The 23,569-nt window shown below is 45.8% G+C and overlaps 1 protein-coding gene across 5 annotated transcripts in view; it reads left to right on the top strand.

Moving 5' to 3' along the window:
* gra (granulito) overlaps window positions 1–7,367 on the top strand; it is a 293,031-nt gene extending 285,664 nt beyond the window's left edge. For all 5 annotated transcript variants that reach the window (XM_072467990.1, XM_072467992.1, XM_072467994.1 and 2 more), the window contains one exon: window positions 7,011–7,367. In XM_072467990.1, the coding sequence (XP_072324091.1) occupies window positions 7,011–7,094 (84 nt within the window). In that variant the 3' untranslated portion in view covers window positions 7,095–7,367. The remainder of the gene's footprint in view (window positions 1–7,010) is intronic.
* The last annotated feature ends 16,202 nt before the right edge of the window (window positions 7,368–23,569 follow it).

Raw genomic sequence — 23,569 nt, 5'->3', positions numbered from 1 at the left:
GAATGTAACTGAGGCTTTAATACACTAAACAGCTAGTCTCCTGGCCTCTGGTCCTGAACTGGGACAGAGGCGGAGACTAGCCACCTTTATACATGAGCCCGAGGGGAGGAGCCACAGGCAGAGCCAGCCGTGACAAGCCCATGCATGTACAACACAACACAATGCAACACAGTGGTTTACCACATTCACCCCCTGTTTAAAAAAGAGTCCGGCAGGGGTGAAGTGGTCTTAAAGGTCAAGTCTGTCAGGGGCCTTGGACCTTCCGCCGTGACCGCCTCAGTCCTGGCTGTGGTGTGGGCACCGGTTTTCGAGACCTGCGCGTCCGAGAGTGTGTTGTCCTCTTCTTCACCCAGTTGTTGAGGCCCAAACTGTTCAACCTTTTCTTATAAGATCGCTAGCACCCCAATCCTAGGTAAACCGTCTGTGGACTGCTTTAAACACATTTCTATCCTTTCTTAAATAAGAAGGCTAAAACAGTACACAATATTTCAGATATGGTTTTAGCCATGCCCCACACAACAGCAAAACATCCCTACGTTTCTATTCCATTCCCTTTGCAATAGACATCAGCATTCCATATGTTTTTCTAATCATTTGCATGTTAACTTCTGGTGTTTCATGTACCACGGCACCTAGATCCCTCTGTACCTCAGAGTTTTGTCATCTCTTTCCATTTAAATAATATGCTGTTTTTCTATTCTTCCGATCAAAATGGACAAATTCAGAATTTCCTCCTTGCTGATATATTCCAGCATTTTCCATATAACAGATGTTAAGTTAACTGTCCTGTAGTTTCCTACTTTTTGTCTTCCTACTTTCTTGAATAGAGGAGTTACAGTTTCTATTTTCCAATCTGATGGGACCTTTCTAGTATCTAGGGGTGTGATTTTTCCATTGCCTTGTGTCCGATCTGGGCGCACCGAGAGCATCGCGGGTGTGCCCCAAATCGGGCTTTGCGCCGGGAGATTAACCATGCACGAGTCACACAACCCACGGAGCCCTATGCAATCTGGATCACACCCATTAGGCTGATTTAAATATGCGTGGCGTGGGTGAGGCCGCATTCTCTCGGCACCTAGGAATCACTTCCCGCACCGGTGAGATCCCAATTGGGTCCCGATTAGTACTGGTCTCCACTTCTGTTAGCCATTCCGAGAATCTCAGAGGCCATTGGAGTCTGCAAAGTGGTCGAGACAGGGCAAGGCTGTACCCTGACACTCCCCCTTGCACCTGGGCACTCTGGAAGTGCCAACTGGAACCCAGGTTGGCACTGCCAGGGTGCCTGGTTGGCGGTGCCAGGGGCACTGACTGGGTGCCAGCATGGCAGTGCCAGGATATCCGGGTGGCAGTTTGGCACAGATAAGGGTTGGGACCTAAAGGAGGCCATGCCCATGGAAGGGGGGTACGAAGAACGGGGGGTTGAAGGGATGGTATGAAGGTGCTTCATAAAGGTTTGGGAGGGTGATCCTGAAAGGAGGGGGGGCTGAAAGCTCACTTGGGGGATGAATGCCCATGTCTTCAAGGGGTGGCATTGTCCATGGTTGGGAATGTGGGGGACCCTCAAGGTCACTTCAAGATCAGGGCACCCTTTCAAAATGATGCCCTGACCTCTGAGGAGCTGGTCTCGCCGCTGGGTTCAGCTCCCCACTGATGAAAATATTTCTACGTGTGGGCTAGATCAAGTAGAAACTCCCTTTTCCCTGGTGATTGTAATTGGTTTTAATTCTCTTTCACCCTCTGATTCACAATTATTTATTGCATGTTAGTCGATCTTCAACATGAAGGCAAAAGCAACATATTTGTTCAATTCATCCACCATTTCCTTATTTTCTATTGTTAATTCCTCAGAACTCACTCTCCAGAGGACCAACCATCACTTTGCTTAGAACATAGAACATTACAGCGCAGTACAGGCCCTTCGGCCCTCGATGTTGCGCCGACCTGTGAAACCACTCTAAAGCTCATCTACACTATTCCCTTATCGTCCGTATGTCTATACAATGACTATTTGCTTACACTTTTCATTTTCAAATACCTGTAGAAACTCTTACTATCTGGTTCTACATTTCTAGCTAGTTTTCATAGATCATAGAATTTACAGTGTAGAAGGAGGCCATTCGGCCAATCGAGTCTGTACCGGCTCTTGGGCAGAGCACCCCACCCAAGGTCAACACCTCCACCCTATCCCCATAACCCAGTAACCCACCCAACACTGAGGGCAATTTTGGACACGAAGGGCAATTTAGCATAGCCAATCCACCTAACCTGCACATCTTTGGACTGTGGGAGGAAACCTGGGCACCCGGAGGAAACCCACGCACCCGGAGGAAACCCACGCACACACGGGGAGGATGTGCGGACTCCACACAGACAGTGACCCAAGCCGGAATCGAACCTGGGACCCTGGAGCTGTGAAGCAATTGTGCTATCCACAATGCTACCATGCTGCCCACTTTTCTTTCGTACTCTAATTTCTCCCGCCTTGTTAATCCTTTGGTCATTCTTTGCTGTTCTTTGTATTATGTCCAATCTTCTGACCTGCCACTTATCTTTGTGGAATTATACACTTTTTATTTCAGTTTGATACGATTTGTGACTTCCTCAGTTAGGCACGGATGGTGCATCTTTCCCTTGGAGTCTTTCTCATTGGAATATATTTTTTCTGAAATACCTCCTTTATTTTATCCTGAATACGTTTTCCAGTTCACTTCAGTCAGCTGTCTACATGTCCTCATAATTGCCCTTATTGCAAATGGTTTTATTTTAGACCATGGTCCTCGATATCCACTCTTCTCTCCCTCAACTTAAATGTAAAATTCAATCATATTATGATCATTACTACCTAGGGGTGCCTTCACCATGAGCTCATTAATGACATAACAATGAAAGAAATCCTGTCTCATTACACATTACCAGATCTAGTACCCTGCTCTCTGGTTGGCTCTAAATCCTGCTGCTCTAACTGCTTTCTGAAATGCCCTCACATACCATTTCATTCAAGGACCGTTAGATTTGGGTAATAAATGTTGGCCTTGCCAGCAAATCCCATATCCCATGAAAGAAGAGCTGAATTCCAGAGGTAATTTGAGAATTACTGCCTTTGATATCAAGGCAGCATTTGACTGAGCGTGGCATCAAGGAAGCCTAGCAAAATGGAATTCAGTGGGAATCAGGGGAAACTTTCTGCTCGCACAAAAGCAGATTATTACAATTTTGGGGGGCTAATCATCTAAGTCCAACCATCTTCAGCTGCTCATCAATAGTCTTCCCTCCATCATAAGATCAGAAATGAGGATATTCACTGATGATTGCACAGCGTTTAATGCCATTCACAATCCCTCAGATATTGAAGCAATCTGTGTCTCCATGCAGCAAGACCTAGGCAACATTCAGGCTTGAGCTGATAAGTGACAAATAACCACACCAGACAGTGACCATATCCAACAAAAGAGAGAATCTAACAATTTCCTCTTGACATTCAATGACATTACCTTCACTGAATCCCCAATGATGTTGATCCTGGGGGGGTTCCATAACCTCAGTGGATTACCCCCGTTGCACAGGCTAACCTCCCACCCGGGGGGGGGGGGGGAGGGGGGGGGGGGAACGCCTCGAAGAAACCAGGAACCATAGAATGTGTCAGGATGAAGGCATCATGCACACTGCCCATGTGTTGAGCGCAGATGTGCATGATGCACATCTCATGGTGACACACCAGCTGCATGTTCATTGAGTGGAACCTCTTTAGGTTTGTGAAGACCAGCCTGTCATCTGCAGGTGCTTGTAGGGCGACATGCATCCCATCAATCACCCCCTGGACCAGGGCATTTCGGCGATGGCGGGCATCCTGGTGGGCTCGGTCTACGTTGAAATGGATGTATTGTGCCGACCGGGCATATAAGGCCTCAGTGAGGGCAGTGATGTATCTGTGCACCGAGCTCAGTGAGGTCCCGGGCAAGTCCCCACTCGGCACCTGGAAAGACTCCGTGCCGTAGATGCTCAGGGTGACCGTCACCTTGATGGCCACTGGGAGCAGGTGTCCTCCCCAATTCCCCCGCGGTACCAGGTGTGCCATGATCTGACAGATATGTCGCATTGTCCCCTTGCTCAGCCGGAGTTTTAAAAGACATGTCCAGACGAGCAGGTTCTCGAATAACATGTGTTGCCATTACACACAAGGCTTCATGCAGCGCTTCTTTTACACCTCTTCCTCCTCGGCCTGTTGGGCGGCCATCTCCCCATCCTGAGTTGCTGCCTCCTGTTCCTCTGGGGCACACTCTGCTGCTGTAACTTCCTCCTCCTCAAGCAGCTCCATCTCGTATAGCTGCAGAGCATCCCCCAGGGCTGTGGCGAGTAGGAGGAAGGCCACTATTGCTGGTTGAATTCCAATAACCGTTGTCTGCAGGGGATAAAAGGCAAACATGTTAGCATGGTGTGTACCACTGTGCCCAACCAGGTACAACGGGCTACATGATGCCCTGGTTGGCACTGCGGACTTTGCCCCTCCCCCCATCTCCATAGCCCTGGCCCCAACAGTGCCTGGCACCATGGGGACTCTGCCCCTGGCACCCATCCCTGCTGCCAGGGCTTGCACTGCCCCTGTCAGCTGTATGCTCTGTGGCCCCCATTCCATGCCCCCTTAGAGACTGTGGGCCCTTGAGTGGGTTGCGTGATGCCCTACCTGGAGTTGGCGGCCGGGTGTGTTATTGTGGAGTGTGGGGTGCAGGGGTGGTGGGGTGGAGGGTGGGAGCTGGAGTACAAAGCTGGGGAGGGTGGGGGCACCCATACCCAGTGTCACTGGTGGGGGGGGGCACCCACCTACAGCCAGTGTCACTGTCAGTGGGGTGCGCAGGCCTGGACACTGCCCCAATCCCATGGGGGTTCACCCCGCCACACGGTCTGTTCCCCCCTCCCCACCATCAACCCCTCCCCCCCACCCCCCACCCAGCCTGACCAGCCATCGACCCGGCAGCTCGCAGTTGTGTCTCTCCGTTTCCTACCTCCTCTCTCTCCCTCATCAGCCACGACGCCGGTTTCACGCTTTTTAAAAGCACAAGTGAACCTCGCCATTGGTAATTCGCGCCATTGGAGGAGGAGAATCGCAGAGCCCCCGGAGCATACCGAATCGGGCCCGTTTACTGTAGGTGAGTTCTGGAAAGCATTGACGCAACTGTCGAGGTGACAGAGAATTGCGATTTGGCGCCAACCGCAATTTTGCCGCCGGTACCGATTCTCCACCCAATCTCATTTCCTGACTTTGGCATCAGCCGACGGAGAATCCCGCCCAATAGATAGGAACAGGGATTGGCCATTTAACCCTTCAAGCTTGCTGCACCATTCATTAAGTTCATGGCTGATCTGATTATTGCCTTAACTCCGCTTTCCCACCTGTATTTCAGCTATCTGTTCTCTATATCTAGCCACGTTTGGAACATTCCCCTAAAGATACCATATAAAGTTTCTATTGATTCTGTGCTCAAAGGGAGAGTGTGTTCAGTGAAAGGGAAACCTTATAAACTTCAAACATTTATTGGACTCCAGTATTAAGACAAGCCGAAGCAGGTTTAAAAATATTTGCACAGTTCATGCACGATGATTCAAAATGTTGGCCTGCTTATAAATGATTATGGGAAGATAAAATTCAGGACAAAATAATAGCATTTATTGATCATTCTTTTCCACACCACTTTATGATGCAATATGGTGCAAAGTATGTTCACATCAAACAGCAGATTTTTAGAAATAGCATAGAAGTTAAACTGTATCCTTTCCGTGAGAAGTTTGGTTATAGAATTAATGCTTTTAAAACATGTAAATTAAGAAGGAGTCTCGTCAGCTCAGTTGATCAGATGGCTAGCACGTTGTTCAGAAATACCCCACGACTGTGGGATTTGATCCCCATTCCAGCTGGGATAGACTTGGGGCTTGCCTTCTCGCCCTACCCCGTAGCAAAATCACTGCATAAGCCATGGTTCAGCAACCTCAAATAACTAAGATTCCTAAGAGGAAGAAAGACATGGAACTTTGGAACAGCAAGTTTAGGGTTAGTATTTTTGTTTAAAATTCTTCCCTTATAAACAAATGTTAAGATCACCTGAAATGTTCTTGCTATTTTAGAATCTTCAATTTTCTTGCCTGCATAACAGCCCAGGTATTCCCTTCCTGTTCTGGCACACGAGTTAAGTTAGTCGATGAAATGTCCCATGTATTCCAGAATTGCATACAGCTGGAGCTGCTATTTCAGACTGGCCAGAGAGCCACTCCAAAGCTGCAGGATTGATAGAAATATATATTGTAGTTTGGAACTTCACATTCCCATATATATATAAAAGCTGTGGTTAATGTATTAGTATCATGAAATACAAAATACCTTTTTTGTCTTTGTGGACTGAAAATATCTACTTTTCACACTGGCACTGTATAACTATTTATATTGTTTCACACCGAACAAAGGACTCTTGGTTTAGTCTTTGAACAAGTTCACTTGAGTATTTATAAAATTGGAATAGCAAATTGGGTCATTGAATTTTAATTCCAGTATTTAATGATGCGAGTGGTGTGAATTTCCTTGGGGCTTCTACTGTACTACCAAAGCTTCAGTGAGAGAAACTCTGTGGAAATTAACTTCCCCATAAATGTGGTGAAATGTATATTTGGTTCTTTCCAACTAAATACAACAATGTGGTCATTTTGAATTGTTTGGCTGTTAACAAAAAAAGAATTTGTGACTATGAAGTTATTTTGGCCGGAATTCTTTGGCCTTTGCAATTCACTTTTCACCTGCACATGGGTCTCCCGGCGACATGGGGTGGCTTCAATGGGACATCCCATTGACAAGTGGTGGGAGTATAGAATCCCGCTGCCAGCAAACGTCGTGCTGCCAAGAAACATGCAGCTGGGGAACCGGAGAATCTCGCCCCTTTTGTTTTGAAAGCGATATGATAGTATATATTGATTTTTCATATGTTGTAATCTCATATCTTTGACTAATTCTATGTCTTCTCATCTAGAGAGAGAGGTTGTATGGAAGTGGACGGGGTTTATGTTTTGCTTACCAAAAGATGGCTACCAATCATCATGGAATTGCTGGCTGATTGACAGTTGTAAATCAAGTCCTGAACTCACTTGGAAGGTGCTTATATTCTGTTTAATATTTCTAAACATATCTACTGGACTTTTGGATCTTTATGGGAAGAACTCATCCAACTTTACTCAACAGCTGGAAGATTTTCTTTTTTCAGTGATGAGGTTCATGATTAATTTCTTTTGATTCTAATTAATCAAGATGGTGAAGTACCACATTTGTAAAACAGCACTTTTGGTAGAGTTTGTGCACTTGAAATAAATTGAAAATGGGTTAACAAAGATTTTTTATGTAGCAAATGAAATACATAGAAAGAACAATATTGTAATGCTGGTTCTCTCTGTTGAGGGATATTTCTTGGAAGTTACTGCAGAGACCCATTTCATATTTTAGAGGCAACAAGATATCCAAGGGCCATGAATAAAAAGAATGAGTTTTTTAAGATCGTACTATTTGAAACTACTCCAGTATCAAGACAACTTATCAAAGACTAAAGTCTTCAATTGTGTTTTGTGTCTTTTACCTGCAATTTTTATTACCTAGGAGTGAAAAGGTTGGATTACTTAGGTCATTCTGCTCTTTGATGTTATCCTATATCTACAAGGTAGGATTATCCCAGTTATCTAATGAAAGAAATAATAGGCACAGTTCCTTATAAGAATTTAAGGAGTCATACAATTTTATCCTTCTTGTGCTATCAAGATCCTGCTTTCTGAATAGCTCAGCTGTTTATCAGAAAAATCATAATGGCTTGAACTGTAGTTTTCAGCAACCACTCTTCTGGCTATTTTGGGATGCACAGTGGAGAAACTGTGTGGATTCCACATTTCCACATCACGAGATCCTTCTACATGTTTTGTATGTAATAGGGTTTAGCTGAGTTTTTGTTACCTGAAGATTGGACCTGTATATCTCAACTTTGACCCATATATAACACTGAACTAAAGAGCAGGACACATTGACAACGTTGAAGTAATTAAAGTTATTACAGGTACAGGTGTTACAATATAGCCTTCTGCCCCTGAACTCATGAGATTTGCATCTTACCAGCGAGTCGAAGTGCATTATGGACCTGGAACCAATTTCCCTATCCAGGCTTAATAATTTATAAATAGCTCTTTGATATATTGCACACCGTATCCATGTAGAAGCACTTAACTTTTCTATTATTCAAAGTTAATTGTGTGTTCAACTTCAAGAGGATGTGGAGAATGAAAATGTGTTGATAACCATTAAAACTCAGACTGATTACAGCTTTATTATCAAGTCAGATAGTATTGTTACATAAGCTCAGACGTCTCTAATTCTCATGGCTGACACCAGTGAAGTGGTCATTTTTGCATCAAGAAGTTTTCATTTCATAGATTGAAATACATTATGTAGGCTAAGGTCTCAAGGTATAAAGTCATTAGCATATGTGTAACCTTGATTGAAATTTAAAATGCCTACTGATCATTTACAAAATGATCACAGCTGGCAGTCCCGCTGCCAGAGGAGGTCTACTAGTGCACCATATTCTTCAGTCTTTGTCTAGATCAATGGACTGAAAAAGGGGTCCAGGAGATGACTCTGGTGCTCTCCAGTGGTACCTTGAGATTTCAGTTAATTGACTGCTAAATAATTGTGTTCTGTTTTCTTGGTAAGTTCTCTGTAGACTCCTATTGTGGAAATTGGCTTAAAGTCTATCAGTGTGCCTTTGCAACTGGAAAAAAAAAGCTTTAAAGCTTTTAATGAAGGGTTATGCTTTGGCCTGTTGAATAAATCCTGATGTATACCTTTGATTTTTTTCAGTCTGCTTCCTGCACCAGTGATTGATCCAATGTGCATTCATGAACAATGAATCAAGATTAGGTTCATTACACTTCACGAACCACCTCAACACCAGAAATTGATAGAAACACTGATAATACCGGAGTTACAAACATTTACTTAATATGCCAGGATTTCTTTCCCAAAATAATTATTTCAAATATCCAGATGGTTTAAGTTTTGGCATTGCAGCATTCCATAGGTTACTAAATTATTCTTAGGTTCTTACTTTCTATACTCTATCCAATAGTGCAAATCCATATTTTGATCAACCCTTTTTGTGAAGGAAACCTCTTAATTAGACCTAATTAATTACCATTAACTTGTTTGATCCTGTGGTTTTTTTCTCCTAATTTCCCAATGTGGATTATAGAACATAGAACATTACAGCGCAATACAGGCCCTTTGGCCTTCGATGTTGCGCCGACCTGTGAAAACACTCTAAAGCCCATCTACACTATTCCCTCATCATCCATATGACCATTTGAATGCCGTTAGTGTTGGCGAGTCCACTACTGTTGTAGGCAGGGCATTCCACGCCCTTACTACTCTCGGAGTAAAGAACCTACCTCTGACATCTGTCCTATATCTATCTCCCCTCGATTTAAAGCTATGTCTCCTCGTGCTAGACAGCACCATCCGAGGAAAAAGGCTCTTACTGTCCACCCTATCCAATCCTCTGATCATCTTGTATGCCTCAATTAAGTCACCTCTTAACCTTCTCTCTAACGAAAACAGCCTCAAGTCCCTCAGCCTTTCCTCATAAGATCTTCCCTCCATACCAGGTTGGGAAAGTACACTAAACAATTTGACAGTAAACAGGTAAGGCTAGTATTTAAAGAAATACTATACAGTCTATAACAGATATACATTCCTCTAAGGCACAACACCCAAAGGGAAAGGTAAATCAACTATGTTTAACAAAATAAGTTAAAGATTGCATTATCTTAAGGAAATGGCTTATAAGGATGCCAGAAAAAGTGATTAGCCTGAAGATTGGGAGCAATTTAGAACCCAACAACGGATCACCAAAAAACTGATTAAGATATAGAATATGAATGCAAATTAGAGAGGAACATAAAAGCAAAATTTAGAAGTTTTTTTAGGTATGTGAAAAGCAAAAGGTTAGCTATGGCATATGGGGGTCCAATAAAGGACTTTATAATGGAGAACAGGGAAATGGAGGGGAAAATAACAGTTATGTTGTGTCTCTTCACGGAGGAAGTTGTAGAAAATCTCCGAGAAATGTGAGGCAACCAAGGGACTTGTGAAACTGAGGAACTAAAAGAAATTAACATTAATAAAGAGATAGTACTTGAAAAGTTAACCGGGTTGAAGGTTGATAAACCCCTGGACCAAATGAACTTAATCTCATTAGAAGGGGGTGGCTAGGGCGATTATGGATGTATTGGTGGTTAGCGTTCAAAATTCTTTAGATTCTAGAATGGTTCCTGCAGACTCAAACACAGCAAATGTAACCCCACTATTTAAGAAGGGAGGAAGAATGGAGAACTATAGACCTGTTAGTTTGATGTCAGTAGCAAGAAAAGTGTTACTAAGGATTGGAAATCGGTTAACAGACAGTAAGCAGAGAGTAAAAATAAATGTATCAATCTCAGGATGGTAGGCTGTTGCTAGTTGGATACTGTAATGACCCGTGCAAGGCCAACAGCTATTTGCAATCATTCTGAATGATTTGGATGTAGGGACCAATTGTAATATTTCTAAATTTGTTGATGACATAAAAATCCAGGAGGGAAACTTGGCTTATGGATCATAACCCTTTTTTTAAATTCTGAAAATGAGAAGAACCCTATTGAGCGCAGCAGCATAGAATTCCAGTACCACTTTTGAGATTTAAAAAATTAAAAGATTTATCAACAGATAGAAAAGAAAACATAAGCACACTACAGTTACACGGTTAAAATAGGCTTACAAAATATCCTCCATAAAAACCCACAAGTAAACAGGATCTACAAGCAACACTCCCATATAGATGTTTAACTATAAGAATCCAGTAATATTTTCCCAAGGCAAAATCGCTGTCGCTGTACTAAAGGTAACGACATAAACCCTTACTCTGCTGTGGAAATCCAAGGAACATCAGAAACAAGGCTGCTTTCTGGTAAGAACTCACTTGGAGTATGTGCACTGTTTTGGTCCCCTTATCTCAGGAAGGATATATTTTCCACAGAAGGTGTACCATGGAGGTTCACCATATTAATCTCTGAGATGGAGGATTGTCTTACGAATAGAGATTGAGGAGACTGGGTCTGTATCTGCTAGAGTTTCGGAGAATGAGGGATGGCCTAATTGAAACTTACAAAATTCTTACAGGGCGTGAAAGGGTGTGCGGGGGGATCTTATAGAAACATATAAAATTATGAAGGGAATAGATAGGATAGATGCGGGGAGGTTGTTTCCACTGGCTGGTGAAAGCAGAACTAGGGGGCATAGCCTCAAAATAAGATTTAGGACTGAGCTGAGGAGGAACTTCTTCACCCAAAGGGTTGTGAATCTATGGAATTCTCTGCCCAGTGAAGCAGTTGAGGCTCCTTCATTAAATATTTTCAAGATAAAGATAGATAGTTTTTTGAAGAATAAGGGAATAACGGGTTATGGTGTTCGGGCGGGAATGTGAAGCTGAGCCACAAAAGATCAGCCATGATCTCATTAAATGGCGGAGCAGGCTTGAAGGGCCAGAAGACCTACTCCTGCTCCTAGTTCTTATGAAACTTACGAAACTAATTAAACCAAAATATAATTTCCGGGTGTTGCTCGTTTTAGCCTTAGTTTACTTTATTCTTATTCTGTCACCTTTGCTCATGAGTCGCCAGGTATCTTTTTGATACCGCCATGTGGTTCAAGTCCAAGTAATGATTAATAATGCAACACACTGCTTAGTAAGAGTTAAATCAATGCTCATTTATTATATACAGCAATTAATACTTGTACAATAATCCTACCTCTAGACTACTACCTACCACTAAAGGCCAATACTTAACTTTGGAAATGGCCCACCAGGTCAGGGAAACGAATGGTCTTTCGAATTGGTTATGAGACTGCGTGATTCAAAAGCTGGTACAAGTTGATAGCCAGGAGCGCCTATCTGGTAGCGATCGCTGGAGTAAGACTTACAGTTTTCTTGTAGAAGGGTCTCGAAGGTTGCGAGCAGGAAGAGAAGGGTCGATTTGAACTTGGCCCCTATTCTTATAGTCCCCAGGGGCTTCCCGCCTCTCGGGGCGGACCTCGTACCTGGTTCCAAGTGATTGGACTTGGTCCCAATCACTTGGTTCGATATGCTCCAATAATGGGGCGATTCCTTGATCGGGGGGTGGTCGTTTACCTTTCTTTGTGTCAGCCCCTGTTGGCGCCGAAAGGTCTGGGTCGGCTTTCAATTGCTAATTTGTAGCAATTGTTCCCGGGGATGGCTGATTAAAATGCAGATGGCTGGGTTGTTGTGATGGCTGCAGATGGCTGCAGGTATCGGTCTGGACTGACTTCCCCAGAGGCGGATACACTGTTTTACCTGCAGCTGTCCGTTTGAGTCCTGTTGGCTGATTTTCCCATCAGCCTCTTTCGTTCGCCATTTTAAATCAGGGTTTGACCATTCTAATCGTGAATCAGCCATTTTACGTGGCTACACGGGGCTGATGATGCAGCCCAACCCCCATGACATCCACCGACCAGTCATGGAAGGCTTGAAACTTACCAGTGGACACCATGTGGTCCCTCTCCCAGGGCCGCATAGCCATGAATACAGCCGCGGGGGAGGAACAGGCAGTCAGGTTGGATGACCCCCTTGCCCACCCACTACCTGGGTCACCTTGGTGGAGATCCTCCACCCTTCCCACCATCCTCTACACTGGGTGATCTATTTATATTCTTTTTAAATAAAACAAATGATCAGTAAAGTAAACTAATGAATGGGGATGACAGTTCTTGATGGGAAAATGCCCTATTTAAACTCTTTAAATAAAACAAAAATATCAATAAATTAAACACAAATGTTAGGGGTGACAGCCCCTCTTGGGCAGATCTCCTATTTCTACTCTTTTTGATTAAATCAAATAAAGCAGTAAAATCAACAACATAATGGGGCACTGTAGCTAAAGCAAAAGATCAAAAAAGAATTTAACTCACTGAACCAAAATGTCATTCCTGGAGATGATGATGCACCCCAGCCCCTGTGGAGCCCATCCATCGCAGAAGGCCCGAGATCTCCTATTTATACTTTTAAAGAGAAAATAAGTGAAATAGGAAGTAAACAAATGAATGGGGGCAACACTTTAAATAGAACTAAAAAAAAATCAATAAATGCAACAAAAATGACAGAGATAACAGATCTCCCATTTGTAATCTTTTTGATTTGGTCAAAAACTCCAATAAATCAAACAATAACGGTGGTGACAACCATTGATGGGGCACTATTGCTGAAGCAGAATGTCAAAAGGAAACTAAACTAACTAAACCAAAATGTTGGGCGGGATTCTCCGACCCCGGGCCGGGTCGGAGAATCGGTGCGGTGGAGGGGCGATTCATGCGACTCCGCTCCGACGACAGTCCGCTGATTCTTCGGTGATCGGAGAATCAGCGCCATCGGCGCCAGCGCGAGTGGCCCTGCCCGGCGATTCTCCGCACGGGATGGGCCGTGTGGCCGCCGAGATAGGCCGAGTCCCGCCGGCGCCGTTCACGTGTGGTCCGAGCCGACGGGACTTCGGCGTGCATGCTGCGGGGGGTCGGCCTGGTGGGAGGATGGGGGGGGATTTGAACCCGGAGGGGGGGGAGCTCCACCATGGCCTGGCCCGCGATCGGGGCCTACGGATTGGCTGGCTGGCTTCTCCTGGTGGGGGCCTCTTTTACTCCGCGCCTGGCCCCTGTCGCTCTCCGCCATGTTGCGTCGGGGCCGGCACGGAGAAGCCAACTAGCGTGTATGCGCGAGTTCGTGCCAACCACAGCGCGCATGCGCAGACCCGCGGCGCCCGTTTGACACCGGCATTGGCAGCTGGAGCTGCGTGAGTCGCTCCAGTGCAGTGCTGGCCCCGGTGCAGGGCACAGGATCAGAGAATCCCACCCGTTATTCCTGGGGCGATGATGAACCCCAGCCCCTGCAATGCCCACTGGTAGCAGAAGACCTAAGATCTCCTATTTTTATTTATTTATTTTTCTTTTAAATAAATTTAGCGTACCCAATTAATTTCTTCCAATTAAGGGGCAATTTAGCATGGCCAATCCACCTACCCTGCACATCTTTGGGTTGTGGGGGCGAAACACATACAAACACGGGGAGAATGTGCAAACTCCACACGGACAGTGACGCAGAACCTGGGACCTTGGCGCTGTGAGGCAGCAATGTTAACCGCTGCGCCACCGTGCTGCCCACCTATTTTTATTTTTTAAACATAGAACAAATAATAAAGTAATCTACTGGGAGGTAAATCTCCTGTTTAAACTCTTAACTAGAGCAAAAATATCAATAAATTAAACAAGAATTACAGGTGTGATAGCCCCTGGTGGGACAGATCTCCTATTTATATTCTTTTTGACTAGAATGAAAAATCAATAACTTAAACAAAAAAAAGGGGGATGAAAGGCCCAGGGGGAGGGGCATTGTAACTTAAACAAAATGTAACTAACTAAACCAAATTATTAGGGGATGGATTCTCCATTGCCAGATGCCAGTATCAGGATTCCCGATCGGGCGAAGAATAGAGGGTCGAAGGAAAAATGTGCTTAGCATAAGATGCTCCGATTCCCCACAGGTGCCTCCCCGCCCCGTGCTGATGGGAAGATGCCTAGATATTGGGATGCTTGCTCAAAATGGCAGCACAATTACCCGGATTCCAACGGGATCCTGCGAGCTCCCCGCCCATGCATAAATTAGCCTGGTGAAAGGGAGAGCGGAGTCCAAGTAGCGATTCCTCACTGGCAGGAGCTCTTATGCTCCAAATGGAGAATCCAGGTCCAGGTCTCTTATTTATATATACTGAAAGACAATTAATACCAATCATTTGTTTCTCTTCGCCTTATCAATGTCATTAACATTAATAAACCTTAACAATGATAAGACATTGACACACAGGAATGAAGGTTCCTCCTGTTGCCTCGTGTTCCAGGTGGAGCTTATTAAAATAAGCATTGAGAGAACAAAGTAAGAGGTCTACACCAAAGCCTGGCTGGGCATACTACAAGTCAGTGCCATGAGATCGGGATCGGGAGCCTGGACTGGGTACTGCAAGATCAGGGTAGTGGACAAAGGCCATGGTCCTGAATCAGATATCAGTTACTCCACATTGGATGTGGGGGGGGGACGAGAAGCTACAGGGTAGCTCATGGATTCAGAATCGCAGAAAATACAGTGCAGAAGAGGTTCTTCGGCTCATCGAGTCTGTCCTGACACATGAAAAACACCTGGGCCGGGATTCTCCGAGCCTGCGCCGGATCGGAGAATCGCCTGGGGGTCGTGTGAATCCCGCAACGCCGCTCCGATGCTGGCCGCCGGTTCTCCAGTGACCAGAGAATTGGCAGCAATCGTACCGGCGCGGTTGCTGCGGCACCGATCGGGGGCGATTCTGCGCGCTCGATGGGCCGAGTGCCTGCCGAGTTCCGCTGGCGTCGCTTGCGTATGGTCCTACTAGGCGCGACTTCGGCGTTCTGGCTGCGGGGGGAGCCAACTCCGAAGGGGGGCCCGCGATCAGTGTCAACCAATCGGCGGGCGTGCTATTTCTGGGGGGGCCTCTGTTCCTCCTCGCCGGGCCCCTGTAGGACTCCTTCATGTTGCCCGCAGGCTGGCGTGGAGACGGGCATGGTGCGCATGCGTGGACCCGCGCCGGCCGTGGCGGGCCAGCGTTCGGCACCGGAGCAGTGGACCGCACCCCGCCGCCGTTCTAGCCCTCGAGGAGGGGGAATTTATGGGGGCCCGTTGACGCCGGCGTCGCTTGCACTGGTTTTGACGCCAGCGTCAACACTTGGCCAGGATCCCGGCCCTGCTCTACCTATCTAATCCTATTTGCCAACATTTAGCCTTGAATGTTAGGACATGCCAAGTGCTCAGCCAGGTACTTTTTAAAGGATGTGAGGTGAACTGTCTCTGCAACCCTCCCAGGCAGTGCATTTGAAACCGTTACCACCCTCTGGGTACTAAAGTTTTTTTTCTCACACACCCTAAACCTCCTGCTCCTCACCTTGAACTTGTGTCCCCTCGTGACTGACCCTTCAATTAAGGGAAGCAGCTTGTCACTATCCTCCCTGTCCATGTCTCTCATAATCTTGTGCACCTCGATCAGGTCGCCCCTCAGTCTTCCCAAAGAAAACAACCCAAGCCTATCCAACCTCTGTTCATAACTTAAATGTTCCATCCCAGGCAACATCCTGGCGACTCTCTTCTGCACACCTTCGAGTGCAATCACATCCTTCCTATAATGCGGTGACCAGAATTGCACACAGTACTCCAGCTGCGGCCTTATCAAAGTTTTATACAACTCCAACATGACCTCCCTGCTTTTGTATTCAATGCCTTGACTAATAAAGGCAAGTGTCCCATATGCCTTTTTCGCCATCCTATTAACCTGCCCTTCTGCCTTCAGAGATCTATGGACAAACACGCCAAGGTCTCTTTGTTCATAGGAGACCCAGCACTGAATCCTGTGGTACGCCATTGGATACTGGCTTTCAGTCACGAAAGCAGCAGTCTGTCATCACCCTCTGTCTCCTACAGCGAAGCCAATTTTGAATCCACTTTTGAATCCACCTTATCAAATTACCCTGTATCCCATGTGCATTTGCCTTCTTTATAAGTCTCCCATGTGGGACCTTGTGAATGGCTTTGCTGAAATCCATATAACTGCACTACCCTCATCTACACACCTGGTCACTGTCATGATATTCAAACACACATCACAACACACATCATGATAGACAGACCAACAGACCAATTAGCACACATAACACGACAGCCAATCACAGACAAGAGCATACACAGTATAAGACAAGAAACACGACACCTGCTGGCGAGTCCATCTGGAGACGGGACAAGGCCAGGACCTCATTAACAAGACACACTGTCACCACGTGCTGAGTACCAAGTCAGATGTGCAAATAACTAGTTGGAATAAAACTGCGTTGTACCAATCGCAACCGTGTTGGTTCGTCTGTACCTCAGTGCACCCAACACCTCAGTCACCTCATCAAAAAATTCAATCAAATTTGTTTGGCTTGACCTCCCTCTGATAAAGCCATGCTGCCTATCCCTGACCAAACCTTGCCTCTCCAAGTGGAAATAGATTCTCTCTTTCAGTATTTTCTCCAATAGTTTTCCAACCAACGATGTGAGACTCACTGGTCTGTAGTTTCCTGGCTTATCTCTCCAACCCTTCTTAAATAGTGTATCCACATTCGCTGTTCTCCAGTCCCCTGGCACCTCACCCTTGGCCAGAGAGGAATTAAAAATTTGGGTCAGGGCCCTTGAAATCTCCCTTGCCTCCCACAGCTGCCTGGGACACAATTATTCCAGACCTGGAGATTTTTCTACTTTCAAGCCTGCCAACACGTCCAATACCTTGTTACTCCCTATGTTAACTTGCTCAAGAACCTCACAGTCTCTCTCCCTGAGTTCCATACCTACATCCTCATTCTCTTGGGTGAAGACAGAGATGAAGTATTAATTCAACACCTTACCAATGTTCTTTGGCTAGACCACAGATTGCCCCCTTCCCTATTCTTTTCCTACTTATCCTCTTCCCATTGATATATTTATAGACTGTCTTGGGATATTCCCAACTTTTACCTGCCAGAACTTTCTCATATCCCCTCTTTGCTACCCTAATTGCCTTTTCAAGCTCCATCCTGCAGTGTCGGAGGCAGGACCATGGGATTCACCCAAGGAGGAGCTGACACTTCTGACATCATTGGAGCGTGAATGGTTTAGATGGCACAGCTTGTATATCAGGGTTTTCAAGAACAGGCTGGATGGGTAAGGAGTACCCACAATGCATGGTAGGGCCATAGATCGCAAAGCCAGTGGAGAAGGAAGGGATCTTGTAGCATTCAGACCACTTGGTAAATTGTGCTATGGAGCTGGCAACTGATGAATTTGAGAATATTGTCAGCTGTCATCGAATGCAGTGGCCAATTAGTGTTGGCAAGAGTTGTTGCGACTGGTTACGATCCCAGTTAGTGTGATAACTGGGTGGGAAGATCCCAGAATGGAATCCTGGCTCAAAAGACCATCAGCTGGATTCTCCGCTGGTGGGATTCTCCGTTGCACCAGCTGCGCACCCACACCCGGGGATTCCCCGACGGTGTGGGGCTGCCCACAATAGGAAACCCCATTGGCCGGCTGGCAGGACAATGAATCTCGTTGCCATCGGGACGGATAATACCGCCCCATAAATTTTACTTTTCAAAAATAAAAGGTGGAGGAACAGATTAAGCTATTTTCCAAATGTTCACTGGTAACATCTGCAACAAATGCTAATTTTCAGGCCATAGATACATTATTCAGTATGGCCAATAATTTCATATAACAGCAACAGCTGTATGATAGTAGTACCAATATAATTCCACTCACTTCTTGGGACCATGGTGCCATTGAAATCACTGTGTACAATGCAATGTCCTATTTAATTGTTAATATTTTTATTCTATCACTGTATAGCTAATATGGACTCAGCTGCACAAAATCATGCTCATTTCCCTAGGAGCTCTGACAATGTTTTTGTTTTAAGGCGATTAGTTGTGTCACCTTTGTTTCAGAGAAATGAAAATTGGAAAGATGATTACTGGGAGATTAAGGTTTTCAGCCACTACTCAGGTCACACTTACATCAAAGATGGACAGGAAGCTAAGTGTGATATAATAAGGTGCATGAGACATTCGGAATGATTATTGAACATACTACTGGAATCTGGAAGAAGTATTTCAGATATTTCAACTCCTGGGGGTGACTTGCATTTGAGCCCTCTGCGCTTATTGTTAATTGTAGATTCTGCATACCCCATAATCATATGCAAAATGGGCTGATGTGGAGTTACATGAACAGGATACTGAAGTCACAGCAGGATCTGGAAGGTGAAAGTGACAAAGAATTACCTGCTGACCTATCAGTGAGCAAGATAGAAGAACATAGAACATAAAGTGCAGAAGGAGGCCATTCGGCCCATCGAGTCTGCACCGACCCACTTAAGACCTCACTTCCACCCTATCCCCATAACCCAATAACCCCTTCTAACCTTTTTTGGACACTAAGGGCAATTTATCATGGCCAATCCACCTAACCTGCACGTCTTTGGACTGTGGGAGGAAACCGGAGCACCCGGAGGAAACCCACACAGACACGGGGAGAACGTGCAGACTCCGCACAGACAGTGACCCAGCGGGGAATCGAACCTGGGCCCCTGGCGCTGTGAAGCCACAATGCTAGCCACGTGTATGCTACCGTGCTGCCCGCAATTGGACCGTTAATTAGTTTTAATAACAAGAAAAAAACATTTATTAAACATGAAAGAATGGGATTATAATACAATACTCCTTTATTCCCCCCTTAGTTCAACAATTACACACAGGTTTTAGGATTAACATGGATTAAAAAGTACATGTTAATCTATAATGGTCTCATTAACACAGTCCCTTTAATTACACAAGATGATTGTTGGCAAACATACTCTCCATTCTGAACGGCAAGTAAATATTTGTGGATGTCTCCTCAGAATTCAGAATCCTCCTCCCCCAGTTAATTGTCACGAGAGAGTTTCCAAACTCCATACACACTTTAAAATCTTCTCTCATACGTATGTTTTCCCTTAGCGGTTTGCATTTTGAAATCCAAACCAGATTTTCCAAATGACACATAAACAAAACTTCCGCTCCACTTTTAACAGCGAATCACATCAAGGATTTCACACTAACCCCTTTAGAATTTATTTGTCTTGGCTGCTGTGCAAACTGTAACTTTCGATTCCCAGACTGTATTAAAATAACATCAAAAGTTTCATCTACCTCCAAAGTCTGCTATCCCACTTGAAATCTAATTACTGCGATTGTCTCTTTAAGTCAGAATACTTTGATTCCTCTACCTTGAATTCTTCAATACCTTGGTCTCTGTTTTTGTTGTAGCCCACATGGGGCCTATGGGATGGGACTATTTATATTCCCTGTGACCCTTGCGAAGTACGAGCTCCCCGCTAGGGGTGGGGGATCTCTATTGATCTTTGTATAAGAAGTTGGTCAATAAGGGACTGACCAATAAGGAACCAGGTAGGGATCTACTGGGCTGTGCATATATTGTGCTGTCAATAAAACTTTGTTTCTTTTATTTTACTCGATGTAGACTCCCTATGTTCTGAGTAAATTGGTGACGAGGAGTAAACTGGCTTGCTGTCAACTCTGCGACCTGCTCAACTGAGCCACCTCACCGATTTTCTGGACTCAGATTTGGATTTATTTGATTCACCATGCCTTTGTTTGAACGGTTAGGTGCATTTGATGCTGGTGTTGAAGACTGGAACAAGTACGTAGAAAGGCTGCGTTACTTCTGGGCCAACATCACGGAGAATGAGCACCAGATGGCCATACTGGGGCAGAACAGTAGCACAGTGGTTAGCACACTGTAGCTTCTCGTCCCCCCACATCCAATGTGGAGTAACTGATATCTGATTCAAGACCATGGCCTTTGTCCACTACCCTGATCTTGCAGTACCCAGTCCAGGCTCCCGATCCCGATCCCATGGCACTGACTTGTAGTATGCCCAGCCAGGCTTTGGTGTACACCTCTTACTTTGTTCTCTCAAGGCTTATTTTAATAAGCTCCACCTGGAACACGAGCCAGGGATCCGGTTTCAATCCAGCTTGGGTCACTGTCTGGGTGGAGTCTGCACGTTCTCCCCATGTCTGCATGGGTTTCCTCCGGGTGCTCCGGTTTCCTCCTACAGTTCAAAGATTTGCAGGTTAGGTGGATTGGTCATGCTAAATTTCCCTATAGTGTCCAAATGTTAGGTGGGGTTACAGGGATAGGGTGCTCTTTCAGGGTCCGGTGTGGACTTGATGGGCCGAATGGCCTCCTTCTGCACTGTAAGTTCTATGATTCTATGATTTGGAGCCTACGGCTATTCACCTATATTGGAACGTAAATAGGAGCCACACGGCACTGCTTCTCAGCCTCATCCTCGGCCTCTTCTACGTCATCCAGATTTAAGAGCAGGCTCCATGGCTGATGCCTATCTTGACCGGGGTGCCTTGAGCACTGGCCTTCTTGCTGGCTGTGTGTATGTCAAGACCAGCACCCACGTGTCGCACATGGACCGGAATCAACTTTAGCAGAGTCCGCCGACTCTTTGCCCAGGGTCCAGAGTTGCTACGATGTTCGTTCTGGGCCACGGGGATACCATGTCAGGGGTGACGGCCCAAACGTTCACCTCCACCCCTTGTATCTCTTGGACACTGCGTTCCACACTTTCCTGAGACGAGATCTGCAGTGCCTTCTGAAAGGTCAGGAAGATTTTGTCCAAAGGTTTCTCCTGTTTTTCCATTTAATTATACCACAGACCAAATGATCATGGAACATCTCAGGGCAGCACGGTAGCATAGTGGATAGCACAATTGCTTCACAACTCCAGGGTCCCAGGTTCGATTCCGGCTTAGGTCACTGTCTGTGCGGAGTCTGCACGTCCTCCCAGTGTGTGCGTGGGTTTCCTCCGGGTGCTCCGGTTTCCTCCCACAGTCCAAAGATGTGCAGGTTAGGTGGATTGGCCATGCTAAATTGCCCTTAGTGTCCAAAATTGCCCTTAGTGTTGGGTGGGGTTACTGGGTTATGGGGATAGGGTGGAGGTGTGAGCTTGGGTAGGGTGCTCTTTCCAAGAGCCGGTGCAGACTCGATGGGCCGAATGGCCTCCTTCTGCACTGTAAATTGTATGAAATCTCGGATAAAGCAGGTCCATACTCACAAAATTTGGCTATCTTCCACAGCCGTGATACAAACTTGGTGACAGACTCACCGGCGGACCTCTCAGCTCTATCAAACTGATATCTTTAAATGATTACTGGCGGGGTTGGTTTAAAGTGTTGCGCCAAAAGTGCCACAAGTTGGTCAAATGATTGCATATCTGGCGCCACCGGGTATGATATTCTGGATCACCCCAAACATGTGCACTCCACAGGCCGTCAACAGTATAATCTCAGAATAATCTTTTGTATTTGCAGAACCTCAACGCGGTATTGAAACGTTTTTTGGAGTCTGGGGTCCGCTTGTGCTGCGTGAAATGCATGTTTCATGCAAAGGAAGTGGTATATTTTGGGTATCGGGCGGACTGGGAAGGCCTGCACCCGGTAGCCAAGAAGGTGAGAGCCATCAAAATGACCCCGCCTCACAAGACGCCACCGAGCTTTGCTTTTTTCCTGGACTAGTAAATTACTGTGGGTTGTTTATTCCAAATTTGGCAACCAACATGGCCCCCCTTCACTTGATCCTCAAGAAGCACCAGCCATGGGACTGGAGCAAGACCCAGGATGGGGTGTTTAGGAAGGTAAAATGGCAGTTGTCCTCTTTGGGGATGCAAACGCATTTTGATCCTTCAAAACCATTATGTTACGTGCGATGCTTCACCACACGGGATTGTGGCAATTCTACCTCATCGGATGAGCGATGGCCGTGAATGTCCATTGTCTTTGCCTCCTGGACACTGGCTGCGGCTGAGAAAAAATATGTTCAGATAGAAAAGGAAGACCTGGTGATCATGTTTGTGTTCAAAGGTTTCATCAGTATGTCTATAGCCGCCATTTCTTTACTGTCATGGATCACAGACCATTGCTGGGCCTCTTCCATGAAAACAAGTCATTATCGCCAATTGCATCTGCAAGGATTCAGGGCTGGGCCTTGTTATTGGCTGCTTATGAATGCTTTTTTGAACACTGCCCTGGGACCCAGATTCCGCATGCTGATGCGTTGAGCCGTCTTCCCCTGCAGGCTGAATCCACAAACCCCTCTGCGATGGAACGGTCCTGAATTTTATAGAGTCCTTGTCCGACACTGCATCATGCATTCATGACTGGACGCAAACCTTCTCAAGGAGTGGCACTGGTGCTGTACAGTGTGCAGCATCGACATCTACCAGGGGAGTTGAAAGCTTTCTCCTCCATGTTCTTAGAACTGAATATGGAAGATGGTATCCTCCTATGAGGCACGAGGGTTGTTCCAGTGCCAGGCAATTGTGTTGAAGGACCTTCACAACGGGCACCATGGAGTGTCCAAAATTAAGATATTGGTGAGATGCTACGTCTGGTGGCCAAGTTTGGACACGGATATCTACGCATTGGCCCAATAGTGCCCAATCTGTCAAGAGCACCAGAACTCCCTGCGGCGGCACCTCTCCACCCTCGGGAGTGGCCAGGACGCCCCTGAGCTCATGTGCACGCTGATTTTATTAGTTAATTTCTAGGGTCAATGTTCCTTGTCCTGGTGAACGCCCACTCAAAGTGGCTGGAGGTCCACAGAACGGCAACGATCACCTCCCGGGTGACCGCCGAGCGATCGCGCATTTCATTTTCCAGTCACAGAATATCCGAGGTGCCCATGATAGATAACAGGGCCTCTTTCATGAGTGAAGAGTTTATCGTTTTTGTGAAAATGAACAGGATTCGCCATGTCTGCACGGCTCCATACCATCTGGCATCGAATGGCTTGCC

The sequence above is a fragment of the Scyliorhinus torazame genome, chromosome 11 (genome assembly GCF_047496885.1).
Source record: "Scyliorhinus torazame isolate Kashiwa2021f chromosome 11, sScyTor2.1, whole genome shotgun sequence".
In the NCBI taxonomy this organism is placed as follows: Eukaryota; Metazoa; Chordata; class Chondrichthyes; order Carcharhiniformes; family Scyliorhinidae; genus Scyliorhinus; species Scyliorhinus torazame.
The sequence above is the reverse complement of the archived record's forward strand: the minus strand, read 5'-3'. Positions and strand labels throughout refer to the sequence as shown.